Source organism: Echinops telfairi, unplaced genomic scaffold, assembly GCF_000313985.2.
Source record: "Echinops telfairi isolate 266 unplaced genomic scaffold, ASM31398v2 ScPeMD7_7400;HRSCAF=8409, whole genome shotgun sequence".
Classification (NCBI taxonomy): Eukaryota; Metazoa; Chordata; class Mammalia; order Afrosoricida; family Tenrecidae; genus Echinops; species Echinops telfairi.
Genome location: NW_022111300.1, coordinates 43,250,110 through 43,269,679, shown reverse-complemented (window position 1 = coordinate 43,269,679; position 19,570 = coordinate 43,250,110). Strand labels below are relative to the sequence as shown.

The window sequence follows — 19,570 nt, the reverse complement described above, 5'->3', positions numbered from 1 at the left end:
AAAGCAGAAAGTTGGCCACTAGAATATAAGCTAGCCTGCTAATTCCTTACATTTTCCACATTTACCAGTTAATCTCAATGACAGCCATGATGATAAGCAGTTATTTGGTGCTTAGGGTGCATTACATAAAACTAAGATTTAAGGAGAATGGTTTGAAGGTGAAGAGATTTGTTTACAAATTTCCCCCCCTTGTTTTCAGTTTTCACGACTGGATTAAGTGTCTGAATTCTTGATTTGTGTGTTGTCACACTGATTTTAAAACTGTATGGCTGGGATGTGGGGAGGTACGATTATAGCTAGTAGGTGTGTAAACAAAGTATGATTTTACATCTCACCACTGGAGCTTCAAGTATTCCGTCCACTTTTCAGCCCTACTGTGCTAGTTAGTGCTCACTGCCGAGATGCACAAGCAGCCTGCGCTGCATGCTATGACGACCTTGCACATAGCTCTTTGCCTTGTCCCTTTAGATTTCACACTGGGAGCTTAACTTTTTGTTACTATTTTTTTTAAAAATGTGGGAGGTGGCTCACAGGTAATGCTAAAAAAGATTTAAAAAAAAAGTTAGAAAAACGCCGTTTAAGATAGTACAGAGAAAATCTACTGGGCCCTGGGAAGGCACTTCTGAATTTCTGGCAAGAAGGAGAGAGGCAGGGAGGGTCGGCTTCTGGGAAGGAGCAAGGCGAGAGAGAAGGGGTATCAATCGATGTCAGCGATTTGACAAAGTCATGTTATTGTTAGATATGATGGCATCAACACACATTTGACCAATTCAGAACACACCCCATTGTTTTTTATTGTCTTTGTTACGACCATGAAACATAAAGCAGTCTGTTCTGACCCTAAACCACCTTCCCCAATCACCAACCCCTTCCCCTTGCCCGACAGAGGAATGATTTTTAACACAAGGAAGACCCCATGCAGAAATGTCCTGCTAGATGCTGCTGTGCTTCAGACTTTCCCTTTTGCATAAGAATATTGGTTGGAGGAAGGAAGGGTACAGAGCATTCATGAGACACAGGACGCCTCACCTATTAGGTAAGTGCTTTTAGCAAGCAGTTAACTTGTCTTACTCTACACCTCAGTACCCAACCCAACTCATGGCCTTGAAGTCAATTCCAACATGGTAGAGAAGGGGAAGTCCACATTCTACATCGAATATACTTGAAACTAACAATGTAGAGAGTTGGAAAGCATTTAATACTGAGCATTTCAAACCATTGCTGCGGAGCTGACTCTAACTCAGAGTGACCTGTGGAGGGTCCTGAAGCTTTGGCCCTCTTTCCAGTAGCAGCAGACAGCCTCTACTTTTTCTCAATTGCATATTAGAATATTCCATTAATTTCCAGAGTCTAAATACAAGTACCACTATGTATAGCTATAGCTATGTTTATACCTGTACCTACAGTACACATATCATTTATATCCTATGGATATAATGGATATATCCACAGGAACATAGGCTATATAGTACCTGACACACATAACACATTTATTTTGTGAAGAGTAATGATCATAGAAAAAGAAAATTTCCAGAGGTCTTTTTTTTAATCTCATACTAAACTTTACAAGGGTTTAATAGCTATATTAAAAACATTTATATATATATATATTTTAAATGCATTGGTAGTGCCCCCCCACCCAAAAAAGAAACCCTTTAAAATAAAACAGTGGTAACAAGTTACGTATTACGTGTCCCATTTTCTAGACTTTGGAGATCAACCTCATCCTTCTATATCATCTACCAACACCATTATTTATGGGAAGAAAGATCACATCTATTCTTGGTATCAAATCTTTAGTCTGCCTGAAAGGACATATATTACAGGTCTGCCATTTTTCATCTTTGCAATTTTCTGCTAGACTAATACTTATAAACAAGAGCTTCAGGAACTCTGGACAGCCAAGGACTGTGGCGTGTTTGTATGGGTGGGGGTGGGGGTTCATGCTGAACTTCTCATCCCTCTCTCTCAGAGGCCTCATAGACGGGGGTGGGGTGGGGGGTGGTGGTGGTGGGGTGGTGGTGGTTGCGCTTTTGCTGTCACTTCACAAGTAGTCTCTATGGGGACTGGCTGCAGGGAACCAATGTCGGTGGAGCGTCCCCTGATCTCATGTCCAGAGCCCACCAGACCCCTAGACCGCTCTTCTCCTGGGTCCACTTCACCACCTGGAGGCTTAAGAATAAGGGCAACAAGCAGCACATACTTGGCGCTACTCCTCAGGATATCAAGTGATTGGAGATGATATCCACTGTGGTTTTAAATTGTGTGTGTGTGTGTGTGTGTGTGTGTGTGTGTGTCAGTTATAAGGATCACGTATGACGAGCCTTCTGGAAATAGTATCTCAGACTTCAGCACTTTGTTGCATTTACATGTCACCTGTGCAGCATTTGGGGGGCAACACCCCGGCAAGGGTCCTTTTGTCATCTTCAATGTCAGAGAGAACATGACCATGCCTGTAACTTGGTTCTCCAGGAGAACAAAGCAGAACCAGGCCGTGATGTAATATGTGTTTCATGCCGGGGCTGTCAACACCCCAGAGTGAGAGTCTGGTATGTCCACATGCCGCCATCAGGTAGCTCCCCCTCCACTCACAGCAGTCCTTGAATGCCCCTCCAGGATCTGGGCCCACTATTGCTCAGGCTGCATGCCCCCCTCCTGGTCACCTTGCTCTCGGACTGTTCTTTTACACGTGCCCAGAACACCCTCATTAGAGGGCGATTTCACTTGCCACAGATTTCCTCCAGGGCGCACCCCCACAGGCAGGCTTCTGTTCCAAGGGTATCATGAGAACACTCACTGCCACGGGGTCGATTCCAACTCAGCCACTCTACAGGACAGGGTACAATTGCCTCTGAGTTTCCAAGCCAGTAAATCTTTAAAGAGCAGAAAGCCTCATCTTTCTCCCACAGAACGGCTGGTGGTTTCCAACTTCTGACCTCGAGGAGAGCAACACAATGGCTAACCCACTGTGCCAACAGGGCTCCTTGATAGAGGAGGCCTTTATGGATCACTCAACTCTCATTACTCTTCAGCTCATTATCCTATTTTATTTTATTTTCCTTCACTATACTCTTGACTTCTAAGATAGTGCATACTATATATATATTTATTTTTAAATTAATTGGTATTTTCCTCCATGGGGGACTTTGTCTTATTCACTGCTTTATCCTTACTGCTTAGCACAAAACCTCAGCTGAATGCATAAATCCCAATACAGACCCAAATAGCAGAGGGCAAGAAGTTTAAAACACTATGCTTTTCCTTCAGTGATGAGTACATAAATGATGCTGAATATGGATTTTCAAAGAATAAATATTTTATAGGGCCTCAATAATGGAGATGCACCACGAAAGAAACAAAAAACCATCTCAAAAGTTGGGCAAAAAAAGACATCAACCCCAAACTAGCATGCTGTCCCTTGACCATTCTCAAAATGAGTTTCCAAGAGCAACAGATCAGGCTTGTGCACACGAGCCGGAGAAGGACATTGCACGATGCCAAGTGTTGGATCCTGTTTTAGGGAACTGGAACAGATGACCTTGGCTGAGACTCAAGACTCACAAATATCCATCATCATCTCACTGCCACTGAGTCAATTCCAGCTCCTAGCGACATCATGGGGCACAGCAGAACCGTCACTTCTGGGTTTCCGAGGCTGTAAAAGTCTCTCTGGAGAAGCAAACTGGTGGGCCTTCAATGGTGCGCTGTGAAGCAGCCTGACCACAGCACTACCAAGGCTCCTTGCTAACTCATAAAAACTCACTGCCATCGAGTGGAAGCAAACTCATAGTGATCCTCCAGGCTTGGAAAGAACCACCCCAGGGATTTCCAAGACAAACGAACTCTGTTTAAGAGTAGAAAGCCCTGTCTTTCTCCCTAGTAACTAGTAGTTTGCTATTAAACATGAGAAGTGATTTTTGGGAACGGGTAGGAGACAATCCATTTCTCCTAACCTGTATTTTTTTACTTCAAGTCTTCAGGAGTCACCCGGAATATTCCACAAGGGAGTGGTTTAGGATTTCAATCACGACTGTGAACTAAGAACCCACTGGCCCTGAACATTAGGCTTGTGAGTGTGTCCAGCTGGGCAGACAGGACTCTGACTCACTCACTTGGTTTAAAGACTCTTTATTTAGTCTCCTGGAGCTGACGGAGCACTGGTGGCACTGTGGAGTAAGTGTTGGGCTGCTAATTGCAAGGTCAGCAATCCAAACCCTCCAGCCACTCTGTGGGACAAAGGTAGACCTAGCTGGTCCCATATAAAGATTTGTAGTCTCAGAACTCCTGTTTCAGAGACTATCCATTGGGAGGCTATCCACTGGGATTAACTCGATGGCTCTGGGTTTAATAGGTCTGAATTGATGAGCTTTATCTTTTATGAAAACCAGATAAAAGAAAACTTGTGTGAAATTTAAAATGTGGATAAGAAATGAGAAGGAAATGTGCAATTCTCAGAAGAAATATGATTTGGGAGAAAGTCAGGGACCTCTAGAATCATGTCCTAGAATATCATTTCCCAAAGTGGGCAATACCCACACCCTGGGAGGCACTAACTAGAACCATCCAAGGGGGTATAAGAGCAGATAGATGTCTACACTTCACTACAGTACGTAAGTTGTTAACTGCCAGGGGAGGGGCACCAGGTATCTTGGTTGTAGTCTATAAATATGCCAAGGTGCCATGGCCTTAGGGTGCTACCCTACTCCAGGAGCTGGAATCCTTGAGCCTTCAAACACGTGAAGAAACAGTCTTAAATTAATCCAGCCTCCAGCTGAGCATGAAAGCCATGCATGTAAAAAATAAGAGTGTGGAGGATAACTACCTTAAAATATCCACAAACAGAGTAAGTGTGCTCCAGCTAAAAATTAGGAACCAGGGCCAGGCAGGGTTGTACTCTAGTGTACATGGGGTCACTGAGTCAAAACTCGACTACGTCTAACAAAACCGCGTGTGCCTGTACAAGTCACCAACTACTTAGAGCTAATATTTACGGATTCTTATATCAAACCCTAGCCTAAGTATTTGTAAATATGCTGTCATAAGTCATTCAAGGTATTATGAGCTTATGTAGAGTTGCTTTTAGAAATTCTACACATTGCACTTTTAAGTGCTTCAAAATCTTTTCCCTTTTGTAAGTCATGTTCAGATAAGACTACTGATCAGTGACTCAGCCGCCATCAGATGTGCCTTCAGCCGGAAGCACCCCCCGCCCCGTGGGCTCTCACACCCCTCTGTCAGCAAGGCTAAGGATTGCTAACCCCAGGTGGGCTTTCTGAGAGCTTTTCCTAATTCTAATGCAAAATTGCCACCACAGTGCCTGTATTATTTTATACTTTACTCCCTCCTGCCCCACACACCAATATCTCACAGAACAGCATCTCATGCCAACACACACCTTGGTAAGCATGTTCCATTTGTTTAACCATTCCTTTTCTGGTGGACACTCTCGTGCATGGACCCTTGTACGTTTAGGTGGGTGGTCTGGTAGGACAGATCGCCCAAAGCAAGGTGCTGAGTGGAAGCAAATGCCCACTTTACAGTTGGACGGGTCTGCTGTAGGCGTAGAGTTAACTGGTCCTGTCCATCAGTGACTCATAGTGACCTGATGTACAACAGAATCCTGGTCCTGTGCCATCCTCACAATTATTATGTTTGAGCCCATTGTTCAAGGTTGATCTCAAAATATCACTGCCATCTAGTTGATTCTGACTCATAATGACCTACAGGACAGGGCAGAACTGCCCCGTGAGACTGACACTGTTGACAGGAGGAGAAAGTGGTCTTTCTCCCGAGCAGCAGCTGGTGGTTTCGGACCGTGCAGATTTCCGTCCAATGTGTAACCCACTCCACCACCGGGGCGCTGGTGCCTCCTTGCCTTTAAAGAGTGCCTGGCCAGGTGTTATCAAGCCTCCTATTTTACCAATAAACGCACACGGAAGGGAACTCACTGCCATCAAGTTTCTGCCTATGGTTCCACAAGGCAGAGCGCAGCTGTGTGCTGGGTTTCACAGGCTGTGCATCTTTACAGAACAGAAAACTTCATCTTTCCCCCTGAGAGCAGCTGGTGGGTTTGAACGGCTGACCTTACAGTCAGTAGCCCAACATATAAGCTACCGCCGTGTCAGTAGCCCCCACACCAAACTCACCGCCAATTCCAACTCATAGCGACGCTACAAACAAACAGTGTGATTTTGCCTTAACTTATATGCCTTTAAATGCATTTTTTGGCTATTTTACTGCCAGACACTCCGTTCCAGAATTCGGTGGTGGTGGTTTTCTTAAGACCGCCCGCAAGCCAACTGTGCAGTTTGCCCTCACTTTCCCACTACCATCCAGTCGGTTCCAACTCATCGGGGCCCGATAGGACAGAGTAGAACTGCTCCGTTGGGCTTCCAAACCTTTAAATCTTTCCAGGAACAGCCAGCCTCAGGCTTCTAACGCAAAGCAGCTAGAGGGTTTGAACCAATGACCTTGTGGTCAGCAGCTCAATGCATAGCCCACTCCACCACCAGGCTCCTGGGATATTTTGAAGAGTGGAAAAATGGACTAGAAAGGTTTTAGAAGGATTTCTTTCATGCAAGCACATGAATAACATCTACCTTTATTCTCAAAAGTATACTGTGAAATGGTAACTAACTTAGGAATTTTACTGGAAGTTGGGGTAGAAGCTGTTTTAAATCCCATTAGTGTTATCACCATACTGGATTAAAAACAAACAAACCACAGGTCAAGAAGATTTTCAGAGAATGAGATCATGCCTGCACTCAAGTAGACACCGTGCATTTCCTCACTGGGTTGTAAGTGCCCACTTAGGGTGAGCGAAGCTGATTCAGCTTTCCCCTCGAAAAGGAGAATCAATCAGTCTGTCTACATCACAACAACATTTAGGAAAAAGTGAATTATCTCGGAAAATACAGACTTTTCACTCTTCTGTCTAGAGATTTTCTTTCTCTGCTCTGTTCAGAAGTTTAAATCGTTATTTCACATTGAATTTTTTAAAAGTTTATTTGGGTTAGTATTAATGTTTTCTGAAGGATTACTTAAAAAATTTTTTTTAAATTTAAGTTGGGTGGGGTTTACATTTCAGATACTCCATTTTGAATTCAACAACTTAAGTGCCCTATCAAAGTGCCCAGTACAGCTTGCCCTAGCCACCTGCACTTTGAGTTCTCCCTCGTGTAGCGTACTATCTTCCTCTTCATCCATGTTCATTTCCTCATTTGAATTATTCCATCATACTTATAAGTTGAAAGCCACGCACTCTCAGTCTGAAAAAGGAACACAGGAAGTTCTGGGGGAGCGGCAACTGCAAGATGAACCGTCTCCTTGAGGCCCGGCCCTGCCTCCCTCCACCCGGGTACCTTCCACCAACAGCCCGTTGGGGCGCATGTCCTTCCAACGGGCACAGGGCCGTGTGTGAACACAGATCTTCATGCGTCACTTCTGTAACTCCGCGAGTTTCACTTTAAACTGTACCTCCACACTTTTCCAGTGGGCGCTAACCAAATTGTCAGTGGTCCCAACCCACCGGCAGCTCCCTGGGAGAAAGAGGAGGTGGGCTGCTCCCACAAAGACAGTCTCGGCAACCCTCAGGAGCCCACAGGGTTTGCCGGGAGTTCCAGGCAGCAGACTCCACACTTTACACGCTGCATGGAGCTGGACAGAGCTGCACGGGAGGCCACTGTCTTAATGTAGTTTAATGAAAACTGTTCCTAAGACATCCATCTACTTAGAGAACACAAGTGAGTGACCCTTTCTTAATAGAAAGTATGTCTCTATGGAAAAACATTTGAAAATGCTCTAGTACAAAGGTCAACCCAGCAACACCATATGAAATCTCCCCGTCACATAAATCGTACCACACTATGACTAAAATGCAGTCATTTATCCATTTGCAGCATATTGGAGGGGTGCATATGCTGATTTTTGCATGTTCGGTCCTGCCCGACCACTCTGCCTGTCTGTTGAAATAGCTACCGAGACGCCCACGAGACTGAGCTTAACTAGGCTGCGGAGCCCTGGGCAGGGGCTGCTTGAGTGCCTTCAGAATCTTCTCGGCAGTGAAAGAGGAAACATAAAACACAGGGCAATGCTTGCAAATGAAGCAGTGACTCATTTGTGAGAGTCTAAATAGTGTGGAACAGAGGATTTCAAGTCAATCAGTGTTGATGATGCCTGTGGAAATAATGTAGCTTTGGAGCCAGGGTCTCTGTCTGATAAGTGTCTTCTCACTTTTTAAAGCATGGATAGAGTTGAAGCTTACCATAAGCCCCACGAGAAAGCCCTCATTTCACGGAGGAGAAACACGAAGACTACGGACATGGTTGAGGTGGTACACCGAGGTGCTGGATCCTGAGAAAGGCAGTGGCTTTTGGATATGGGATGAGGCAGAAAGTAAATTAAAAAAAAAATCACAGTAACTGCCCTCGAGTCGTTTCTGATTCACAGCAACCTTTTAAGACAGGGTAGACTTGCCTCTGTGGGTTTCCGAGGCTGTAACTCTTTACAGGAGGAGAAAGTTGAGGCTTTCTCCTGCAGAGGTTTCGAACTGCTGACCTTACTGCTAGCAGCCCAATGCATAACCAGTGCACACCAGGGCTCCTAAGGCAGACACTAGAAGAGTTTTAAGAAAGAAGAAAAACATTTTCACAGGCTCCTTGGGGGCCCTTCTGTTCCTTCAGGAGGTCCATGAGAGTAAAACTATTTTCATAAAAATGCTGAATGTTATTTGACCTTTTCATTGTGCCAAATTGCACCGATGGTGCAGAGTAATGATGGGTATACCTGCGGGCACCTGAGCCCACATCAAAGGCAGTGCCATCATAATGCACACGGGGCTTCCGAGTGCGGGGAAAGATTCCAGGCCCTTTGAATGCCATTTTTCCATGAATTTTCTTAGACTCCCTCATAGCTGTGAGTGGTCTCTATATACGCCAGTGCCATGCACTGACACTGGCAGAAAAACAAACATCCACTGTACTTAACAATATCCTGATGAAGTGGTGAGAATAATTAGCTCCACTAACATCGATCCTTGAGTGAACTGGCCACTTTCTACTTGAAAAGTGTAACTGACAACAGAACAACAATTCTTGTAATTGAGTTGGGTATTTGGCAAGGGTTCTCATGAAAATGGTCTTATCAAAATGAAAGTGAGCCTGTCACTTTGAGGATAAGCACTGGCAGAATTTGCTGTCAATAATAAAATTCAAGCTTTCAAGTTCAAATTAGAATTTTGGAAATCTGTATACCCATTGGCTTTTCTAATGAGATCAACAGTCATCATAGTAGATGCCATTTTGCTTTTATATTGACGATTACACTGTGAAAATATATGAAGTGAATTGATGTTTTCTCAAGATCAGAGTATAAATGTTACAAAGTCATGCATGGGTGAAAGCCCCTCCCAATGTACAAGATACAGCAAAGAGTTACAATTATATAGTCTAATGTTTACATGACTCTAAGATTGCAGATTCACCTCACAAGGAAGCTGACCACATGTTGCATTTTGGTGTGGTTAAGATGTGTATTATCTGAAAAGGCTATAAACAAACATTGAAAAGTTATTAAAACAAATGCACAGGGAAAGAGGAAAAGTGGGTGGGGGGCAGGAAAGAGACAAAGTGAAAGGGGCGGGCAATAAGTGGTGGGGGCCAAGCTCAGACTGCAGGACATCACTCAGAAGTGACAAATGGCCTTTTGCCTGGGGCAGAGGGAACGGACCCTGAGCAATAGGCAGAGGGGATGCAGAGGGAGGAAGAGTTCTACAGGGGAGATGGGAGAGCATGTTTCCGGGGGAGGGAGAAAGTGGGAGAAGGGACTGCAGAGTGGCAGAGGCCTGGAGCACCCCAGTGCACCTCATCCTGTAGGGAGGGGGCATGCCCATGCACAGTGTCTGCACAACTGAACAGGGGTGAGGTGGGCCGAGCTCAGCAGGGCTCCAGTTGGCCAGTTGGTAGAACACAGACAGGACTGGAAATGAGAATTCATGACGTACAGTCCCTTTCGGACTTGAAATTCTACAACTTACAGTTCTGTAAAAAGCATGCGTCCAGGATACGGCTAGTCAAAGAGCCGGTGCCATTTACTAGGTGGGAATTAAGGACTAAGCACAGGGAAAGACCGACAGGGCTGGTGTCATTACTCAAGCACAGCTACCGAGTGCCTCCAGCGAGCGTTCATGTTTTCTCAACTAAAAATTGGGACAGAGCCCAATGAAAGACTTCTTTTGAATCTGTGGATTTATTTACTTGACAACTCTTTAAAAGGCATAGAAATTAAACCACCCTTAATTATACATCAAATAAGTTGCCTCAGCTTAAGAAAATGTGTGGCCAACGAGTGGGTCAGCTCACAAGAGGAAGGCCCTGGATGAGAAGGAACGGACACGTGACTGCAATGGCGTCAAGCATACCAGCGCAGTGAGGTACTGTTTCCTTCTAGCTACCGTCTACAGACAGGTTGGTGCCAGCTAGCGCCTGCTTGACCACAGCAGACAGCAGCACAGAGAGAATCAAGGTGGATGAGAGAAACGGGACCTATCTGGGAGCCCCAGGTAGAGGAGGAAGCTGCTATTCCCACGGCCGGCCTTGGGGTCAATTCTGATCTGTCAGTCCTAGAGGGCGGAGTAAAACTGCTCCCCCAGATTTCCGAGGCTGCTGTACGGCACTAGGAAGGAAATGGAAGCAAAAGATCTTCCCCTAGGGAGGTACCGGAGGAGCCCTGGTGGCATAGGGGTTACATGTTGGGCTACTAACAGCAAGGTCAGCAGTGGGAAACGACCAGCTGCTTGGCAAGAGGACAAGACGACCAGGCTTCCGACTCCGCTAAAGAGTGACAGTCCCAGAACTCCACGGGCCGTTCTCCCTGCCGTGTCAGGCAGCTGAGCAGAATGGATGCACTCACAGTGCATCTGGGTTTCAGTTTTAGGGAGGTAATTAAGCCAAAAATCACAGTTAGAGGTCCATCTAGTTTTTGCGTTAAGAAATAATGAAACCGGTTCTCTCTTTCTACCCCACTCTCCCTTTGTTTCCAGTTCCTATCATATAACATCCTCCCTGGGAGATGGACAACAGAAAAGTGGGTGAAGGGAGATGACAGACAATGTAAGCTATGACAAAATAATAATTTATAAATTATCAAGGGTTCATGAGGAAGGGGAGAGCGGGGAGGGAGGAGAAAAAAAATGAGCTGATACCAAGACCTCAAGTAGAAAGCAGATGTTTTGAGAATGATGATGGCAACAAATGTACAAATGTGCTTGACACAATGGATATATGTATCACAATGGATTGTGATAAGAGTTGTACGAGCCCCCCAATAAAATTATTAATATAATAAAATTAAAATAAAACAAGTTTAAAAAAATGAAACCAGTAGGCACTGCGATACCATGATAGGGGTGGGGGTGGGGGACAAACTGATCACAAGGTTGGATATACAACCTCAGCCCCAAGGAGGAGGAATAATAGAAATGTGGGTGAAGGGAGACAATGGGTGGTATAAGATACGAAGTAACAATAATAAAATATAATTGATCAAGGATTCACGAGGGTGGGAGGGAGGAGGGGGAAAAAGAGGAGCTGATACCAAGGGCTCAAGTAGAAAGAAAATGTTTTGGAAATGGTGATGGCAACATATGTATAAGTATGCTTAATGCAGTTGAATTATGGATTATAAGATTTGTAAGAGCTCCCCAATAAAATGATTAATAAAAAACAAACAAACCTGAAAGTGTCTAAATCTAATATGAAATCATGTATTTCCATCAACTTACAAGGAGCGTCTGCTGTGCAGTGGGTTGTTAATTGCAAAGCCAGCAGTTCAAAACCACCAACTGCCCCTTGGGAGAAAGAGAGGCTTCCTATTCTTGTAAAGCGTTACAGTCTTAGAAAATCACAGGGGCAGCTCTTTTCTGTCCTATAAGGGTTGCTATGAGTCAGAATCCACTCAATGGCAGTCAGCTTGGTTTTAGTTCCATCAACTTACAACTTCATTTCAGAAATCCCTAGTCCTCTGTCGGTTATGGGTGCTGCTCTCATTGCTCACGAAGATAAGACAGCCACCTTAGTGCTGACAGTCGGAAGCTCAGAACAGTCACGCTTCTCCATTCTGACTTTAGTAAAAAATGCTCCTGCAAACTGAATAAACCGCCCTTAAAGTACATGTGTGGATGCCCCATGGGCAGGTCCAGTAGTGTTTTCTCCTAGCAGTAACATCTGTACAGAATACATCAAAAGTACTGGTCTCTATTTCCATGCATTATACCACTACATCACATATAGTGGCACAAAGTGCTGACATCATGGCCGAAACAAAGGGAAGTCATCACACTGCATCAAGCAGGGCCAGCTCCATGTGGACCGCTCGGTTGAATGGAGAGACTTCACAAGGATGTTCCAGTCCACAGCAGAGGGGTGGCCAAGTACATTTTAACCATGAACTCGGAGGAAACTTCAGGGATGTTTATCCTCTTAAGCTTGAAAGGAGTGCGTTCTACTTTCTGAGTGGCTAGGGTATTTTTAACTGAGGATGCTCTAGCATTTATATTCCAGGCAATTAAATGTAAATTACTCAGAACCTTCTGTACTTCTGCTGCCAACAGTTATCTAGAGTGCTCGACGATTTTTTTTTTTTTTTTTTTAAGATCACCGAGGATGAAGGCAAAGCGAAGCAAGTTCCAATGAGATGGGTGAGAATCTGGAGGGATTCACTCTACATGTTAATCTAGCGCACCTCACCCTCTGTGTACGCGGAAACAAAATGAAGGCAGTGGCGAGAGAGACAGCTGCTCATCTGTCTGTGTTCTGTAGCACATCCAGTTGCATTTCTGATAGGCCCTCATTTGTTATAGGCATAAAAGCCTGACCGTTGGGGATACTATTTCGGATAATTCTTTTTGAAAGATGTGTCTAGTGCTGTGCTCTATTCTTTCATAGGCACTGAAATCTCAGCAATTTTCTTGTATTATTAATGGATGCCACTATATTATTACTACTACTCCTGGAACTAAAAAGTAAAGTATTGGGACATATTTAAATCTACGGTTATATAGGTTATTATACAGCAACTAAAATTATGTGATTTTAAAATATTTTACTGAGTGTATCATTAGGAAAATATCTACAAACACGTAAAATACTCCAGGGAGATCTAGAGTATTTCACTTGAGAGAAAGAAGTCGCTGTGTTTTTAAGAAAATAAGCACAGCTGCTATCATGCTTACAGTGATTGGTTTTGCTTCCGTAGCTTCTGAAATTAAATAGATGTTGTGTGTGTGTATTATGGTTTAGCTAGGGGCTAGTGAACTGGCCCCAACTCATGATGACCTGACATGTAACAGAGGGAAATGATGTCCAGCCCTGAGCCACCTTTATGATCGTGAGCATGCTTGAGCCTCTGCTGTGGCTTTGATGCACACATACGCACGCACATGTCCAGGACTTCGGCAAGTTTTCAGACTGCAACCCAGCAGAGAGGTAGAAAAGGCAGACAGGACAGGGGAGTGAGGAGGAGGAGGAGGAGGAGGAGGAAGAGGCAAGGGACATGAGAAATACAGCTACAGCATACGAAAGGGAAGCAGCGAATTTGGCTTTGAGCTCTCTAGTGGCCAAAGGCACCCTGGTGGCCCCACGGGTTAAACGCTGGGCTGCTGACCAGGAAGCTGGCTGTCCACACCAGCAGCTGCTCCACAGAAGAAAGATGAGGCAGGCAGGTAGTCGGCTTCTGTAAAGATTTTACAGCTCAGACATCCTCTGGTGTCCTTTTCTGTCCAATATGGCCACTGAGTTGGAATGGACTGGATGGAACTGGGTTAATAGCCAAAGAAGGGAGGAATGAATCAGCGCAGTGTCTATGAAAACAAAGTACCAGTTCTTAGGACTGAACAGGCAACGATGCCTGCCGGCCAGGTCTAAAAGAAATGTCTGCTGGGACCTTCCTAGAGAAGACACGGAAAGGCGAGGATGCGACCCTGGAGGAAATGTGCTGGAGGCTTTCCCAGGGCCTCGCCTGGAAGGCCCCTCGCGGCAGCCTGCAGGGTGACACTGAACAGGACATTGGGAAGGTGCTCGGAGCCTAGCCTGCGTGGTCTCAGCACATAGTTCTCTTGACAGTCTCTCTTAATTTGGGAATATAAATGAGAAGACAAAGAAGTAAATGGGCTGCATGTCTTTTGAACTAAATCTAAGTGTTCAACTGTCTCCAGTGCGTTTGAGAAGGGCCAGCTACTGAACCGTTGGAGTTGGATTCTGCACTGCCGGCTACGGGCAACTCTTTCAAAACGAATAGTGTACCATGGACCGTCTATCTTGTAGGACACGCTCAGCCGTGTCCTAAGAATCTCCAACTTTATTTAAGAAAGAAACACGAGTCTTCAAGAACCCAGAATTTTACATCAAGAGCATGGCTTGAACAGGAGACTTGTTCTCAAGCTTCAGCGTGGGACTCCCCAGGGAAGCAGTGACACACCTCCCCGGCATGATGAACATCTCTATGTGACAGGTGTCGTTGGAGGTGGCAGGGATTTGCCAGTGCACCAGAGGGACATGGTTCCTGCTTCCCAGAGTACCTGACAGGGAGCAGGCACTCCAGACGGGAGACACTTTTACACGTTCCCTTTCTAGTGAGCTGTCTCCTCCGATCTCAGTCAGAACAAGCCACGGACGTACCAGGGACGTACCCGGTTTCATGTTCTGTTGTGTGGCCTCCTAACAACGTGTGCCTGAGAGTCTGCAAACCCCTCAAACCAGAACCTCGTCTGCATGCTATGAGCCGTGAGAAAATGCCTGCTGTGTTTCCATGAAACACTCTTTTAAACACACACTGCCATAGAGTCAGGCCATCCCTATAGGGCAGGGAAGAACTTCCCCTGTGGCTTTCAGAGACTGTACCTTCTCGGGTGGTTTTGACCTTGTGGATGGCAGCCCAAATGCATCACCATCACCCACCACCATGGTTCGTTTTGGACTACAAGGAAGAGAAAAATCCTTAAAATCACAATGTGCCTCAAACTAAAACCAGTGCGAGCAGTGGACTTTAAACTACTTTGGGGGGTGGGGGTGGGGGGAGCTTCCCCTTTAGTTAATTTTTACAAGAATAGAAAGCTTCATCTTTCATCTTTCTCCCAAGCAATATTATGCTTTCAAACTGCTGACCTTGTGGTTATCAACCCAACAAGTAGCCCATGGCCCCATCAGTGATCCAATACACTACATCGGTTCTAAACTGTTGGACTACTCTTTGTTTTCCTCATCTTTACACATAAGGTACATATCAATATTCAGGAGGGCAGAAAGCATACAGTGACTTCCTTTTTTTTAACTCAGACTGGTGAAAAGGTGTGCAAAGGGTACTGTTGGTGAAAAGGTCCTCTTCTCCGCTAAGTTAGAAACTTCCACTACCATGAATTTGAGTCATGGGCAGGAGATGATGGCAGGCATATTCAACGGATGCTATCTCTCATTCATTTATTTTAAGTGTTAAGCAAAATGTTATCATGACCCAATTTTAAACAGCTGACTAGTATGTCGAAATGGCTTTAGAAAGGAAGCAGGCAAAAACTAACAAATAATCGAAACAGTAAGGAATAGTAATTGAGTAAGAAACGAAGTAACCACAGGCAAAGAGAGGGACATTTTTAAATGATCTGTTCCTCAAGTGGTTCCTGTGCACGCTGGGGGGCGGGGTTCCTTACCTGCAGATGGCTGGGAAGCACTCCTGAAGACCTTTCTTTTTGACCAGAGAGCCTTCAAGGCAGTACATGATGATGTCCATGACCTATCACAAAAGACGACACAAGTCAAAACGAGCTCAAATACGTACTTTTCTGAAATCTACATTCATAATGCAGGCCTCCTGTGCCCAGGACAAGTCTAGACAGCGTTGTTTTAATGTTTACTTTCAGACAGAACAAAAATTTAAAAGCACCTTATATACTATAGACTATCCTTTTAAATAACAAAATTTATGATATGGTATGGTACAGTAAGAAGACAGAATTATTTGCTTTTAAGGTAATTAATATTTATGTACAATATTGGCAGCACATATGTAAGCATAAAATTATTCTTTAAAAACTATGCTCACATAAACCAATTGCTTGTGGATAGTGCAGGGACATAACAAGCATTTTGAACTTTTTTTTTTTTTTTTTTGGCGGTGCCTCTGTTTTATTGTGGAAGGGGTAACCAAGCATTTTGAACTTTGAGGACATTTTGGGAGAAAAGTTTGTTCGTTTTTATTGCTACTCACTCACATACAGTCATTCCCTCCCTCCCTCTCACGCCCTCCCTTCCCTCAGTCCCTCCTTCAGACATACGAGAAACACACATGCCAGTTCACCTTACCAAACCGGTATAGGCAGGCCTGGTGAAGCAACACTGAAAACAGACCGACTCACCTCCACGAGGAGATCCACCACGTCTGCGGGCATCTTTTCAATGAGAATTTCAACGACTCTCAGAATCTCCCCTTTTGCTCGAGCCAGAGTGGTGGTGTGGATGCTCTGCTGCGACTGGGCATTTGCTGCAAGTGCAGTATGTCTGTGTACCTAGAGAAACGTTGCCACACTGCAGGTGAGAAGACTTTTACATTTCCAGCTACTGGTCTCTTACATTTTCCAGCAATAAAACAAGAAGCCCTGAGGGTGCAATGGGTTTAGTGGGGAATTGTTAAATGCAAGATTGGCAGTTCAAACCCACCACCCTTCTCTGCAGGAGAAAGATGAGGCTGTCTGCCCTCAAGATTTATAGTTTTGGAAGCCCTCCATAGAGCTGCTCTGAATGGACTTGGTGGCAGTGGGTTTGGTTTGAGGTTGATTCATGAATTAAAATTAAAAAATCAACAAAAAGAAGCCTCCGAGGTTGAGTCAGGAAATACTGATTTTTGATTGCATAAAGACTATATTTAGATAATAACTCAATAAGCACTACCTAATAAAATTCTTCCCAGGGTCAGCATGAGTCAGAGTTGATTCAATGGCATTGGGTAGACGAAACCCAAAATAGGACTATTCTAACATTTCACTTAAAAACAAAACCAGAAACATTCAAATGTACATGGCACAAAGTAAACCCCAAACCATAACTGCTTAAGCCCTTTAAAAGGAAGCTGAATTAATGCCTGGCATTTGTAGGACCTGACCATGTGGTCAGACTGATGTGGTGGGAAGCTACTCAATATATGTCAGATTACTTATGACCAGTGCATCTCCCACTGATGGGACAAAAAGTTAAAAATTTCCATTGGCTAATAAAACTATTCATTTAGACACTCAAGTACCATATACAAATGTAAATAAATAATATACAGTACTCCAAAACATAAAGAGCATAGCTACATATATGGGCTCTATATGCAGTACAATCTCACTATAAACCTTTGAACCATTGGACAAGCAGCCACTTTGATATTTCTACAAATTTGTCTTAGTTATGAATTCAAAGTCACTGACTCTTCTGAACATGTGAACTGCTATTCAGACCTCCCTCCCTTCTAGTACCTTCAAGTCACAAACATCTGTCTCATGCCTACTGAGAAAGGCTCTGGGGTGGACCAAGGCCCAACAGGCTTGAGGTTATCCAGGTAGACTCAGAGGGTATTTACTTCATATTTTAAAAATTCATCACACTTCCAGGAGAAACAACTCAGTGAGGGGGGGGGCATGGACACAGTGCCTGCACATTATTCATGCAGAGGGAGAGGGCCTCACGAAACTGCAGGCTTAGCACCCTAGCCATGCCCCACCCCATGAAGACCTGCAAGGCTCCTGTAGTTGGTTCATTGTGCTTTACTAGGTTTTCCGTTAGATGTGGGCAATTAGTGAGACACGCAGAGTGGGAATCAACTGGCATTCAAGACTATAATGGTGCCATGTAATAGGGAAAACAATTAGCAAGTTTATAAGTTATATTTTTGTTTATAGTTGAAGGGCTGGTGTGAGATTAGGTTAGAGTCTATTACAGGTAGATACTCAAACTTGTAAAATGTGAATGCTTTTTGTGTATTTTCAGTTGCATACCCTTAACGGAAGAATTATCACCAAATATTTATGCAAGTAAATGAATTAACTTGAAGTGCAGAAATGAACATCCAAAGCACTGAGTGCTGATGAGGATGAAAAATTTGAAAATGGGTATCGCTGATGGCTGCACAGGACTGATGTACGTAAGTATCACCCAATGAAATCCAGGAGAAATCTTGAACTGGCAAAGTGTTATGCCATAACACATATTATAGCTGGAGCTTGGCTGAAAGTGTACATCAAGGAAGATGTTCCCAGTGTTTTACTGACCAAGCAAAGGCGTTTGTCTGTGTGGGTCTTAAGAAAGTATGGACTGACCAGTGGTGAGAGTGGTGATACCAGGAAGGTAGAGGGAAGGTAGGGTAGAGAGGGGGAATCGATGATAAGGATTTATATATAACCTCCTCCCTGGGGGATAGACAACAGAAAAGTGGGTAAAGGGAGATGTCAGACAGTGTAAGATATGACAAAATAATAATTTAAAAATTATCAAGGGTTCATGAGGGAAAGGGGAGTACGGAGGGAAGGAGGGGGGAAAATGAGGAGCTGATGCCAGGGGCTTATGTGGAGAGCAAATGTTTTGAGAATGATGAGGGCAATGAATGTACAAATGTGCTTTATACAATTGATGTATGTACGCATTGTGATAAGAGATGTATGAGCCTCTAATAAAATGATTTTTTTTTAAAGTATGAATTGCATTCTGAAGAATGAGAATTTGAGCATACTTAATGGTGCTCCTGTAGAACCTAAGCCCAGACTGAAAAACAGTAGAAAACAAGACCAGGGGTACTAAAAAGTTTCAGGAAAGGTGTGCATCTAGTTCGTAGTCCTTCGCCTTATTTATGGATTCTGTTTGCTGAGCAAATGATCCAAGAAGCTGGCCTACAGGAAGGAGCACACTGCATCAGGATTGGAGGGAGGCTCTTCCACAAACTGTGCTATGCAGATTATACAATCTCATTTCCTTCCATGGAAGAGAACCTGAAGCACTTACTGATGAAGATCAATCACTACAGCCTTCGGTAGGATTCCATCTTCACATAAAGAAAAAAATCCTAACAGGATCAATAAGCAACATTATGGTAAATGGAGAAAAGATGAACATTGTCTAGGATTTCATTTTACTTTGACCTGCAATCGACATCCATGGAACAGTAACTGAGAAATAAACAAACATTTGCATTGGGCAAATTCTCTGCTAAAGAACTTACTTTAAAAGGCAAAGATGTCTTTGTATTATTTTCTTCTTGCCATTTTGTTTTTGTTTTGTTTCTTATTGTTTCTGTCGTGTCTCCCAGTCTGTGAAGCACAGAGGAGTGGATGCACAGAGACAATAACTGAGGCAATGGTTTATCGGGAATGTACGGCGGGGCAGTGTGGGGGAGGCTCAGGGAGGGTGAAGGGATTTGGGGAGCAAACAGTGAATGGAGGTGGGGAGGGAGCACTAGAACCAATTGTGATGATGTACATACAACACTTTACGAAGGCAATCTCACCATGGAAGTGCATAGCATGTGAATAGTACATCGGGGGGGACGGGGC

General features: G+C 44.2%; 1 protein-coding gene across 2 annotated transcripts in view; it reads right to left on the bottom strand.

Moving 5' to 3' along the window:
• Positions 1-19,570, bottom strand: part of WDR7 (WD repeat domain 7) — a 349,883-nt gene that overhangs the window by 79,536 nt on the left and 250,777 nt on the right. For both annotated transcript variants that reach the window (XM_004703006.2, XM_004703007.2), the window contains 2 exons: positions 16,403-16,552; positions 15,698-15,780 (listed from right to left, as the gene is read on the bottom strand). In XM_004703006.2, the coding sequence (XP_004703063.1) occupies positions 15,698-15,780; positions 16,403-16,552 (233 nt within the window). The remainder of the gene's footprint in view (positions 1-15,697; positions 15,781-16,402; positions 16,553-19,570) is intronic.